A 13,982-nucleotide genomic window follows, 5' to 3' on the forward strand; every position below is an offset into this window, starting at 1 on the left:
TATTGCTATTAAATTAATTTTACCAAGACTTCTGATTATACCATTTCATTGCTCAAAAATCCTCTATGGCGCCTCCTTGCACAAAGGATGAAGTATAAGTTCCTTTTCCTGGCATTCAAGGTCCTCACCATCTGGCTCGGTATTCCTCTTCGCCTCTTCCTTTCTCCGGTAAACCAGATGGTTACCGTACTCTGGGCATATCCTATACTTCCCCTGCTCAGAGGTTTTGTTTCGTCGACTAATCTCTCTCATTCCCGCTCTCCACTTCTTAACGTTCTACCCATTCTTTAAAGTTCATCTCAAAATATTTCCTCCTAGAAGAGCCTTCCTAGAACCCTTCCATCCCCAAAGAATTATTTCTCCTTCAAAGTCCAACAATACATTATGGTATGAATATAGGATTCAATAGATACAGTTATTAAAAAGACTTAGTTCTTTTACTGGATTTGAAGCCTGGCGTGCTGCAGTCCATGGGGTCTCAAAGAATTGGACACGACTAAGCAACTGAACTGACTGAAGCTTCTTAAAGACATGAACTACTTCCTTGCATATTCCCACTCTGTTCAGCAAGTTGCCTTGTAAGAATGAGCTCAAGTCACTAAGAGCTTCTTGACACTTTTGCCATATAAAAAAAAAGAGACAAAAAAATATTTAGGAGTGGGTAACCAGTCCATGTCTAAATCTGAGTCTTCCTAAGAAGGAAGTCAAGACCTCAACTGTGGGTTCATAATGTCAAAAATTCTAAGGTTGTTAATGGACTGCAGAAGAATGGAGGACATAAAGGAAGTGTCATCATTTTTAATTTTTGCTCCAGTCAAGTGTAAGTCATTAGAACTTGGTCCCACATTTCCACAGTACTGAAAACCAAAATTTAATAATTTATAAGACTGAATTTTTAATTCTGAGTGAAAGATATACCAATAGTGATACACACTAAAATAACGAGGCACAGTTGCAAAAGTCACCTTGCCATCTCTGAATGGAGATGCTTGTTTTCAACACTTGCTTTTGCAAGGAAACTCCTTTTTGTCCCTGAACATTCTTTCGGTCACTTCCTGTCCAGTCCAAATCTCACCTGGCGAGATATGCAGCACTTGGTTGTATGGACCTCTGAGTATGACCCACTGGCCAATAACCCTGGATGGAAAAAGAACGGAGCAGGCTTGATGGTGAACAGTCGATTTGGATTCGGGCTGCTAAATGCCAAAGCTCTGGTGGATTTGGCTGATCCCAGCACCTGGAGCAGTGTGCCTGAGAAGAAGGAATGTGTGGTCAAGGACAATGAATTTGAGCCCAGGTAAGTGTCTCCAGGAATTTTAAATAATTGTGTGCCATGGCACTATTTGAGAATGATGCTTGTCACTCTGCTTAATTTTTCTCCCCTACCCTTCTGAAGTAGATGGGGATGGCATTTTCCAGTGTTCCCTGTGGCTCCATGAGAGGTCAGAGACCAAAGATTTGCAAAGCATGTTAACAACACACTTGTATTTTCCTTTCATAGCCCATCTCCAACAATATGGCAGTAAGCTAATGTGCACCAACTCGGTGGATATGAGTTTGAGCAAGCTCCGGGAGTTGGTGATGGATAGGGAAGCCTGGCATGCTGCAGTTCATGGGGTCGCAGAGAGTCAGACATGACTGAGCAACCGAACTGAATGTGCTCCACTGTCCTATAGACCACTAAGAAAAATCACTGCCAATTAAACTATTTCAAATCATCAGTTTATTAAAATTCATCCCAAATTCAAAGATGTTAAGTTTGTTTTTCTTTAATGCATCTTCGAATTGATGAGATGCAGCACTTGCCAACCAGTGTTACCCAAAACCGACTTCCAAAAGAACCCTGCTTTATGCCCCAAGGCTTTCATTTAGAATATACTTGTCCCACTACATCTAGGTGCAGAAGCAGAATCTGGTATCAAGACAACCGCAACTATACTGAAGGCCCACTCACACAAAATATCCAAGGGTGGGAGGCTTGGAGGGCATGCATTAGGGAGATAAAATCATTTCTGAAAAAGGTATGTTTCAGTAATGGACCATTTTGGGATTAATATAAGACAAACCTGTTTGAATTTGATGCCATAACAAATGGTTTATTGCATTCAAATATCTGTGTTTGTGTTCCTTACCATTTGCTTTTCTCCCCTTATGTTCAGAACTCAACATGAGATCTACCCCCTTAAATTGTTAAGTGTACAATACATAACTGTTAACTATTGGTACAATGTATAGCTGATCTTTAGAACTTACTCATCTTGCTTAACTGAAACTTGATGCGCACTGATTAGTAACTCTCCATCTCCCACCCCAACAAGCCCAAGAAAACCAACATTCCACTGTCTGAGTCTATGAATTCGACTATTTTAGACATCTTGTATGAATAGAATTACGCAATATTTATCTACCTGTGACTGGTTCATTTGCCCATCATGATGTCTTCCCATCGTATCCATACTGTCACATATAGCAGAATTTCCTTCTTTTTTAAAGCTAAAGTTCCATTGTATATATATATCATATTTTCCTTATCCATTCATCTATTGAGGAATATCTAGGTTGTCCCCCTATCTCGGCTATTAAGAATAATACTGCAATGAACATGGGGATGTTGGTAACTCTTTGAGACCCCAATTTCAATTGCTTTGAATAAATATCCAGAAGTGACATTGCTGGATCATATGGTAGTTTTATTTTTTAAGGAAGTTTTATATTGTTTTATATACTGGCTGTGCCATTTTGCATTCCCACCAATTGTGCAAGAGCTCCAATTTCTCCACATGCTCACCAACACTTGTCTTTTCTTATCTTTTTTATCTTTATTTTTTTTAAGTAATAGTCTGATCTTGATGGGTATCTTGATCTGGGTCTTGATTTGAATTTCCCTGATGATTAATTATGGTGAACTTTGTCCCCGCCCCCCCAAATATCAATTGGCCACTTGTATGTCTTCTTTGGAGAAATGTCTATTCAGGTCCTCAGCTCATTGTTTGGAATCAGATTGTTAGGATTTTTGCTATTAAGTTATAGGAGTTCTTATGTATTTTAGAGATTAACCGTTTCTCACATATTGTCTACTGTTCTTAGGTTGCCTTCTCAGTTTGTTTCCTTTACTGTGCAGAGGCTTTTTAGTTTGATGTGGTCCTACTTGTTTATTTTTATTTATCTTTTGCTTCCTGTGCTTTGATTGTCATATCCATTAAATCACTGCCAAGACCAATGTCATGAAACTTTTCCCCTATGTTTTCTTCTAGAAATTTTTCAGTTTCAGGTCTAATGGGTGGGTTTATTTCTGGGTTTCCACTCTGTTCTGTTTATCTGTATGTATGCGTGCTTGCATGCTCAGTCCTGGCTCTTTGAGACCCTATGGACTATAGCTCGCCAGGCTCCTCTGTCCTTGGACTTTTCCAGGCAAGATTACTGGAATGGCTTGCCATTGCCTCCTCCAGGGATTTATCAGCCTGTCTTCATGGGGTTCTACTCATAACAGAGGTAACACGCCTAGCTGAGTATCTTACTTAAGAGTGCTGTGCACACATTTCCATAAAATGTAAGGAAGAGATACAACTTTGTTCACTGATGATTCTTTAATGTATTTAGAGCCCTGAAAGCTAATGGAGAAGTCATCATAGAAATTCCAACAAGAGCTTGTGAAGGTCAAGAAAATGCCATCAAGTCACTGGAACATGTGCAATTTGAAGCAACAATTGAATATTCCCGCAGAGGAGACCTTCATGTCACCCTCACTTCGGCTGCTGGTAAGTTTAAAAAAAAATTCAACTTATTCTAAACTATGTGTTTAAAATTTTAAGCATAAATTAAATGATTTCAAATCAATGATTGATATCTGCTTCTATATAGGCCTAAGTCTTTCAATAAATACTTTCAGGTCTTAAAAAATATGCTTTATTTTTTGGGCATCAGAACTCTATCTACCTTGTTTATTTCAACTGATCCTTAGATAAGCAAAGAATGACGTTTACTCAAATAATACCAATTAATAAACCCTCTGAGTTATGCATTTTCAAACTGTGTTCATTTTCCCAAGTCACTGATCTATATCATTCATTTCTCTCATTAGTGAAAGTTAGTCTAATAATTAAACTGACAGATACATCAGACACATCCAAGGAATTAATTAAAAAACCAAGAATTCTGATCTGTGAGAGTTGAGAAGACTACAGAAATTTTCCACAATTACATGATTAAGGGTATATGGTATGATATATTGACATTTGTCCTTTCCTGAAAGGTTACTAAATCAAACAAGATCATGGGTGGTAAAGAGTTTGTGAAATATAAGCTACAATCCAACTAGGAGAAGCTGTCCCAATCCTTTTTTATACTTTAATAGGATTCAACTGACTAAATTCAATTCCCATAAATGATGTATGAAAAAGATGAGCTATCTCTACAACATCCTTCTAGAATATGAACTTACTAGAGGTTTGGAGCTGGCTCTGTTAATTTTGGAAATGTGCTTTCTTAATATCTGGGAACTGGCCCCAAATACTGGTAGAACGCTTTTTCATTGACATTTTCTCTTGAAAATATTATTTACTGATCTATAGAGAACTTGGATGTGAAAATTTACAGTAACTCTTACTGGGAATTTTTATGTCAAAAGATATTAGTAAATTATACATGGTTTTATTATGTCTATGCTGCATTATAGACTCAGGAACCTATTACATTTTAAAATTTTTCTCTTAAATTTCAAAGTGACAGTTCCATTAATATGTATGTTAGGTCTCTGACTCTCTTCTTTCATGTAGTTCATAAGCATAGTTCTCTGAGTTCTCCTTATTCAAATAAACCTTATTCAATATATCCATCCATTATGTATTTTTCTAGGATATTTACTGAAAACTTATTATATGCCAGGCAATGCACTAAGTACTGTGAATAAAACTTTTTTTCCCTTGGGCATGTTGCCATCCTGGCGTTATATTCAAAGGGGAAATTAAGAAGGCTTATGTCTTCCCCCTCTCACTTTCAGTTATCAAACACTGGAGTGCGTCCTGCTATCCGTTCTCTCAGGACACTCATTAGCTTGTGTTTCTTGCATGAAAACAGGAACCAGCACCGTACTGTTGGCTGAAAGAGAGCGGGACACATCTCCCAATGGCTTTAAGAACTGGGACTTCATGTCTGTTCACACATGGGGAGAGAATCCCATAGGCACTTGGACTTTGAGAATTACAGACATGGTAAGTATGAATGAGAGGATACTGAACCACAAGCTCACTTTTAAAGTTAGTGCATCAGTAAGGACCCAAAGGAACTTTGATCACTCCTTAGAGAGGCCAAGGAGAAGGTATATATGTTTTAAGCTATGCCCACTTGGCTATAAAGATAATAATTTTTTAATAAAATTAGGCACCAGCCATGTAAGAAGGAAGAAAAAAACATTTTGATACACATCATGACAGACTGTGGGACAAATGTTTCCATGTCAGAACACAGCCAGCCACATGAGCTACTCAGACACCAGAATCAGCTGTATTCATAAGCGTGGTTGTGAATGCTACACCAGCTTTACTATGACACTCTGCTGGGTCAAGGCTTCCCAGGTGGTGCTAGTGGTAAAGAATCTGCCTATCAGTGCAGGAGATGAAAGAGATGGGGGTTCATTTCCTGGGTCAGGAGCTTCCCCTGGAGCAGGAAGTAGCCACCCACTCCAGTATTCTTGCCTGGAAAATTCCATGGACAGAGGAGCCTGGGAAGCTACAGGTCATGAGGTTGCAAAGAGGTTGCAAAGAGTTATGACTGAGCAACTAATATCTGCTGGGGTCATATAAAGAAACTCTTAACAATATTTACTACAGTGGTTATTTAGAAGTAGTTTACTTGTTAGACAAAATATTTTATTTAATGTGATTTTTTTGTTTTATTTCAGTTATGAAACAAGCAAAAGTATTTCTCAGTTTTCTTTGTTTGCTAACACAGTCCCTAAAAATAGTTTCGGAGCAAAATTCAAATTCAGTTGACTCATTTATTTTTATATCATTTCTCCAGCATTTTCTATAGGTGAGCATATAGATGAATGGTGTTTCGGGTTCAAGCTCTCCAGAGCTAGCAGTGTTATAAAGATCAGTAGCACCAGATTTAATGTCTAGATAACTTTTCAAAAATAAATGATTTTAAATCCTTGAAGATGTCAATTAAATTAATACAAATTCTACAGTCATTGTTACTTTTTTCTCTGAGAACAGCTTTCGCCTAAAGACTGTTAAAATTGTGATTTAGCCATGGAAGTGGTAAAAATTTCTGCTCTCACAGGGGGAAGAAGAAAACGTTTTTAGTTGATGGTTCTGTTCCTGAAGTTGGCCTCCATTCTTTAACTCAATGTCACCACAAGGAAACTAAGAAAATCTGTTAACCAAGATGGGACTGTTTTATATCAAGTTTGCAAAATCTGACTACTGTTTTAGAGTAGTTTTTTTAAAAATATTTTAGATTTTAGCATATTATTTTTAACATAATTGTTGAGCCTGTAAAAATTCTTATTCCCACAAATATACAGTTCCTAAGGACTGCTCAGTGTTGAAGGCTATTTATAATACTCCAGACTTTCATTCCAATGGAATGTTTCTACAAGTTGATAATTGGTAAATATAATTCCAATATAAGGGAATTATATAAGGGACTGTCAACTTTTCAAGAACACACCCAATATAGAAAAGAAGGTTCACGCAGAGAGTTCTCCTTTTCAAATTAAAAACAACCAGTTTGTAAATCTCTGAACCTGTCAACTACTCATTTTCATAGCAAGAGTGAGTCTAGTGATTTACGTCTTTGTACACAGAGCTCTACACACGGAATGCACAGAATTTGAAAATTAGATTTTCACTATAAAATCTCTCAGCTATCTTGAAGCCGTGTGTTTTATACTGCTCAGAACACACACTAACATTATATATGCTTATTCGTTAGTCTGGAAGAATGCAAAACGAAGGAAGAATCGTGAACTGGAAGCTGATCCTGCACGGGACCTCTTCCCAGCCAGAGCACATGAAAGAGCCCCGGATGTACACGTCCTATAACACTGTGCAGAATGACCGAAGAGGGGTGGAGAAGGTGGTGGATCCCAGGGAGGTCTGTGTGGCTCTGTTCTTCCTGGCATGCTCTTCTCTGAACTGGGCTTCCCAGGTGGCGCTGGTGGTAAAGGACCTGCCTGCCAGTGCAGTGGGTTCAATCCCTGGGTCAGGAAGATCCCCTGGAGGAAGGCAGGGCAACCCACTCTAGGATTCTTGCCTGGAGAATCCCATGGACAGAGGAGCCTGGTGGGCTACGGTCCATGGGGTCACAAAGACTTGGACACGACTGAAGCGACTTAATATGCACACACAATCAACAGTGTAGTGGGTGAACCTGCCTCTAACTTTTAGGCAGGACGTGAGTTAAAAAATGGGTTGGGAGGAAAGGGAGTAGAAGTGAACTTTACTTTTGATAGAAAATTGTCTCACCTCCTCTTTTATCCAAAATTTAGAAATTAAAATGAATGAATTCAATATTACTCAATTCTCGAACATGAATTTTCTCCATTTACAACAGTATCAAATTTTAAAGAAAGCTATCTTTTTGTATGCTCACATATACCTAATGTTTGTATTGCACCTAGCTTTAAAGGATTTTCTACACTGCCTCATTTAACTTACAATGCTTATAACCTAAAAAGGATAGATCTCAGTATGTCCATTTTACAGAAAGAAGACCAAAGGTCAAGTGACCAAATCATGCATGCTTCTCTTTACTAATTCCTTAACTGATGCTTCTTGGCAACTCCAAGGGGAGCTACAGAATCTCGGTTTTTCTCAGAAACTTGCTGAGGAAAGCTGAAGTCAGTCAGTTACATTCCCAGGTCTCAGCCAGAAGCCACTGTCTTCTCCCTTATCAGATGGTGGGCAGAAAACACATTTTCTTTATCTATGTGTCCCCCAGGCCTCTGGCACTGTGCCTCAGATTGTAGCAGGTAGGTTATCAGAGTTTCCAGGACGAACTTCCCTGAACAGGCCTGGCTCTGTGATGGGTGTTTTGGAAGATACAAAGACATTCTTTATTCAAGAAATGTATAAACTAGCTGTGTGACGGCCTCAACTCATATTCTGGCCCCGTTCACATTCTGCAAAATAGCTTCCGCTGGGGCCCTATCCCGGAGGCCTCCTCGGCACAGTCCTGGAGGCAGGGGGCGCCCTGCAGGAACTTTTTCCTCCAAGATTCCCTAAGGGGTATTAACAGAACCCTTTGGTTGTTTAGGACTTCCCTGGTGGTTCAGATGGTAAAATGTCTGCCTACAATGCAGGAGACCTGGGTTCAATCCCTGGGTCAGGAAGATCCCCTGGAGAAGGAAATGGCAACCCACTCCAGTACTCTTGCCTGGAAAATCCCATAGATGGAGGAGCCTGGTGGGCTATAGTCCATGGGGTCACAAAGAGTCGGACACAAAGGAGTGACTTCACTTTCACTTTTCTTTTGATTGTTAAAATAGTGAAATACTTCCACAACAGGTGACCAAGAAACATTTCTCTGATCTCTCCAGTGTCCCCCTTTCCTGGACCACTGCCCAAGTCTCTTCCCAGACCCTTTCTGACAATTCAGCGGCTGAAAGGGCAGCTCCTAACAGAGCAAGAGGCCTCCAGAGAGCTGCCACACGACAGCATTACTGGTGCCTCTGCAGGAAGTTCCTGCCTGTCTTATCAGCAGCTCCTTCCCAAAACACGGACGGGAGGAAAAGCAGTGGCAAACTGTGGATTTTCCATAGGATAAGACCATACTATCTTTTACAATTAACTTTTCCATCCAGAACTTAAGACATTAAAGTGAATGAATTCAATGTTATCAAATTTCCTAACATGCATTCTACTATAGCAGGCTGAAAAGCAAAGGAACCCAATGGGTGTGCGCACTCACCTACACCATTCCATTCAGGCTTCAAAACCCGCAAGAAACGGAGGAATTCTTCCTGCCATATAACGGGGGAAGTTCAGGGAGATTAAAAAGGCGCCAAAGCCCCTGGAGAAGGGAAAGGCTACCCACTCCAGTATGCTGGCCTGGAGAATTCCACAGACTGGATAGTCCATGGGGTCACAAAGAGCTGGACACAACTGAGTGACTCTCACTTCACTTCACTTCAAAGATGCATTAGTGAATGGGAAAATGCAGACTGAAACCCCAGTTAGTGTGAGTCCAAGCTTTGCACTCTCTCTATTCCCCAGACGGCCTTGCGAGGCACAGGCAGTGGATGTGTGTTGTAGCTGCCTTGCTGGCTCCTAAATAACGAGCTTTCTCCCCCTGTCCGGTGGCTTTCTGTGTTTCAGGAGCAGCCTACACAAGAGGGCCCGAATGAGAACACTCAGGCATCCCAAAGCCCCAGCGGCAGTAGAGTCGGGGGCAGAAGGGATGAGTTGGCAGAGGGCGCGCCTTCTGAGGCCATGCTGAGACTCCTGCAGAGCGCTTTCAGCAAAAACTCACCCTCAAAGCAATCACCAAAGAAGCCCCCAAGTGCGAAGCCCAACATCCCTTACGAAAATTTCTATGAAGCCCTGGAAAGGCTGAACAAACCTTCCCAGCTTAAAGACTCTGAGGACAGTCTGTATAACGACTATGTCGATGGCTTCTACAACACGAAACCTTATAAGCACAGGGACGACCGGCTGCTCCAAGCCCTGGTGGACCTTCTGAGGGAGGAAAATTAAAATATGTGCTGGTCCAAAGCTGGAGATAGTCACGCTTCTTCCTCCCCCCTTAGATTTTGCCTGTGTCTGAAGTGGGTGTTTTGTCCTTGATTCTTCTGCTTCTAATATCCTTTGCAGTACTTTTTCTTTTTCTCCCTAAACTGGATATTTGAAAGCTAGGAGCTCATGCAGTAAATCCAACTTCCTGAATTGATTGCACAAAGCTCGTCTTCCCTGCTTGCACAAGTCAAATGTTTTGTTCTTTCTGGGGCCACAGTTCACACCTGGTTCTCATACCACACGAGAACGCCTACTCAGGCCTCCCATTTCATGTATCAAAATAAAAGGTACACAGGGCAATAGATTACTTTGAAAAAGCAACCTGCAAAAAAATGAGAGGAAGGAAGACAGTTTCTAATAGCTTGTTCCCTGTCTTTGCCATACAGTTCTTCAAATTTTGATGCCAAAGAAGGGCTTGGAAAGTCTCTAACGAAGGAGCTCTTAATTAGATCATATCCCAGGCTTTTCTGCTCCAAAGTGCTGCTCATTCAGGAAGAGGCCGTTAGGTCATTTTGGGGAAAGGCTGGGTTATTCAGATCCAGAAACAGGCCTCAAACCCTGCACTGGCTGGTGTGAGCAGTTTCAGAATATTCTTTGCTTGGTGTACCATGGAGAGGCCTCCATGGATCTGAAGGTGACTGCGACTCAGGCTGTGAGCGCTGGCCTTCCTCTCCTCCCCCTCGCCTTCTCCTTTCTCAGCCACAAACTAAATACTGAGAGAGCTATTGATACCGCTTTCTTAGAACAAACTTGATTAGGGACTTGGCCAATTCCTAGTCATATTTTTTTTTTAAATAGTCATAACAGGAAACCACCACTCCTGACATGGAAAAGGAATGTAATAACAAGAACGTGTTCATCCCAGGGAGAGCCAATGGGAGGTTTTGTTGTGTTTTAAACTGCATTCATTAGAGCAGTTTTTTCTGGATCTTTGAGTTTCCTTGACACCGAAGGCGCTTCTCCAGTCTTACGGATAATAGTCTCCAAATTCTCAAATTGTTTCCAAGCTTCAACTCGGAGGATACAGGCTGGCCACCCACAGGCAGCATCTGACCCTCAGCTAGATTTTGTTTGTCAAGTTAAATGTTTTAAAAATGGGAGTGATTATTGAAACTATGAGATTTCACATAAAACCTGACTGTTAGTGCATCTTCCCTCGCAGCAACAGCTGGCCGGAGCTGAGTAGCAGCTGCCTAGCAGTTACAGACTTGGACGCACGTCCCCATGGTGCCCTCTTCACCCATGCTGCTTATCACGGCCACCTGACTGGCACATGTTCAATAGGCATTTGATTTTGCCTATTCCTGCACTAAATGAACATGCACAGTGTAAAAGCATTAGGAAAAAAATATCCCCAACTTCTTTCAGATAGGAACTGTGTGATAATAATTACAAGAATTTGTCACGATCTAATTTATTGGCCAAAAAAGAAAAGGTATTTTAGACCCTTGAAAATACCTCTGAAATCTTATTTGACATACATGTTTTATCTCACCTCACCCAGATGCTCACTTATTCTAATTCACGAATTGCCAAGCCCCTAGCTTCCCGCTCTCACAAAGGCTCCAGTCACTGACAGTACCTGCACTCTCCCACTCAGTCGGCTATTTGCGATCCTTCCATGAAGTCTGAACTTCCTTAGGCCGCTGGACCAGGAAGAGAACTCCATTGAACTAGATCAGGAGAGCCCTAGGGTCTGTCACTTGCTTTAAAGTGAATTTGGTAAGACAGACTTTCACCCCCAATTGTGCAGAATGAGGGTATTTCTAGAGCAATACGCATGATGTATTGAGGATGTCCCCCTGAAGGAATAGCAGTATCTCTCTATCATGGAGGTATTACATGTTGTATGATTCACAGTGTTAAACAGAATTTTGGAAAATTGCAGCACATCCAAAGGTATTGCATGAAGCTGAAAAGCACCAGAGAGTTACTATAAAAAAAAAAAACTAAGTTTTCAATGAGTTAAAAATAAATCAATGAAAAAATAAAGCTAAGGCCCAGAGAGGCCAATAAAAAATAACAGATGAAAACTCCCAAACTAGTGCTAATTTGTATGAAGCTTTCTTTTTCATCCTTCTAACAGTATCTTTTTCTGGTTAAAACCCCAGCCGACCATTGGACCATAGCCAAAGGTTCAATCAAGAGAAGCTTTAATAGTTAAATAAAGTCATGTTTGAATGTTTCCAACCTGGAACATATTGTTCAGACTTGAAATATTTTCGTCAGTCTTTCTTAGTGCCTGTGTGGATTTTTGTGAAAATGTAAAAAGAGGAAACTTATATAATATTTCCCTCAGAATTTTAAACTATATTTTCTTTACAGGTATTTGTAATGCTTTACCAAATGCTTTTATCAAAAGAATTTTAAAAGGCATAATAAATTATATTAAAAACCAAAATTTTCCTGAGAGTAAGAACATTTCATCCAATAAAATATTTTTGAAAAGCATGTTCCTCTGTCAGTGAGAAAAAAAAAGGTGTAATATGTTTATGTTGTGGTATTAAAAATGACATTTGTCTCATAACCTAATATAATGTGTAGCTGAGTTTAACATGTGTGGTCTTAGCATTTTTAAAGGAACTCCCACATTATACGCTTGATGTATTAACCAGAATATGTACAATATGCTTATAAATCTGAAGAATAAATGGTTCCTCAGTAAGTCAAAAAGAAAATAGAAGCTTATGTTTCCAACAAAAACAGGATCTCCTTCTCTTATTATATTTCCTAAGTGAACTGTAAAAACTAAAAGGCGAAGGTTTACATTAAGTTCAATGGGCTTTCTTAAAGACAATTTAAGAATCTACTTTAATAGGTATATTTCACCTTGCTTTATAGGCCAGTCTTTCACTTTTTTTTTTTTTTTTTTTTTGGTGACAACACACAAAGTTGTGTGACTGAGCATTAACTGAAGTGCTGAGGAAAAAAAAAAAAACCTACAGGGACAGCATGTGAGAGCAGTCATTTGCAACAGTCTACTAATGGTGGCTTTGTTTATCGGCCGGATTACAGCAACTCAGCATTAAATTCTTCCCAGGGGCCCCTTGCCAGAAGCCCCCCAATTTCTAATTCTGACTTCCTATTCTCAGCCCATTTTCTCTCCTGCTCCAAACCCTTATCCCAGGATTTTCCACCCACCATTTCAGAATGTGACGCCTTCCTATGCAGAGGTTGGTTTCCCCCCAGACTCCATTACCCCTTCCTAAGTTATAAATACTCAGTAAAACCAAAACGATTTCTCAAGAATTCCAGAAGGACTGTTCAACTGGGTTTTGTTCTCCACATCTAGCCATCTTCAAAGTCTTTCCACCAGGGGGATTAAAGATAGTTTGATTTCTTTGGAATGTCTACTTAGTAAGTCCTGGATTAACCATGCGCAGGCTGCAAGTATAAACACAAATACACACACATGTCCCAAGGACAGACATTAATTCCTAAATATAAATTTAAACCCAGAAGAAGGAAGAGCATTCCCTAACTGCCTGATGATAATTTTGCAAGGCTATAGCACTAATACACATGATGGTGATTATTATTCACGCTACTCTCTCTGCCCTGGTGACAGTGTACTTTTGTGGCCTATGGATGCTAAGCTTGATCTGCTTTGGTCATTGGCTGAAATATTAGCAGACAGGAGCTGATCAAGGATCTTAAATCTTGCTTTTCAGTGCGTCAGTGCTATGAGAAGAGCATGTTTCTGGGAGCTACAGCCCCTTCTGCCTGTTTCCAGAACAAATGTATACGAGGCAAACTCACATTCTGGAACTAAATCCAGGCAACTCACAGTCTGAAGCAGAGCTGTCCAGATGAGCGCAGCCTAAATAAACTGAACTTGTCACCTTGACAACAGTCTCCGAGCAGTTGGTTACAGAGCCTTAGTGTATCACAAAATAATGAAAAAAATTTCCATGTGTTCATTCTACTACCAATTCTATCCCTTTCAAACTGTGCCTTCCTGAGCCTAGAGTACAAAAAAAGAGCCAATATTAAGCCATAAACCTCTTAATACTGATCCCAAGGATAAGCAGAGACCCTGCCCAAGCTCTGAAATTTTCATCTTTAAAGATCTGTCTTGGTTCAGCTCCTCCTAAAAGCAGAGCCTCAGACAATGAATGACTGGGTACAGGCAGTTTATTTAGGAGGTAAACAAAAGCAGAGAGAAAAAAATGACTCTCACATACCTGCAAGGAGTCACACAATGAAGCCACACTTATCATCAGCACGAGACTTCCCAAAGACTTG

The 13,982-nt window shown here is 40.3% G+C and overlaps 1 protein-coding gene across 1 annotated transcript in view; it reads left to right on the forward strand.

Annotated features, from left to right (window-relative positions):
* The window catches only part of PCSK1 (proprotein convertase subtilisin/kexin type 1), a 52,325-nt gene extending 40,056 nt beyond the window's left edge, over positions 1 to 12,269 (forward strand). Inside the window, exons 10-14 of the mRNA XM_005683449.3 lie at positions 1,064 to 1,297; positions 3,601 to 3,758; positions 5,077 to 5,210; positions 6,937 to 7,098; positions 9,321 to 12,269. Of these exons, the coding sequence (XP_005683506.2) occupies positions 1,064 to 1,297; positions 3,601 to 3,758; positions 5,077 to 5,210; positions 6,937 to 7,098; positions 9,321 to 9,698 (1,066 nt within the window). The 3' untranslated portion in view covers positions 9,699 to 12,269. The remainder of the gene's footprint in view (positions 1 to 1,063; positions 1,298 to 3,600; positions 3,759 to 5,076; positions 5,211 to 6,936; positions 7,099 to 9,320) is intronic.

This window comes from Capra hircus, chromosome 7 (assembly GCF_001704415.2).
Source record: "Capra hircus breed San Clemente chromosome 7, ASM170441v1, whole genome shotgun sequence".
NCBI classification, from domain to species: domain Eukaryota; kingdom Metazoa; phylum Chordata; class Mammalia; order Artiodactyla; family Bovidae; genus Capra; species Capra hircus.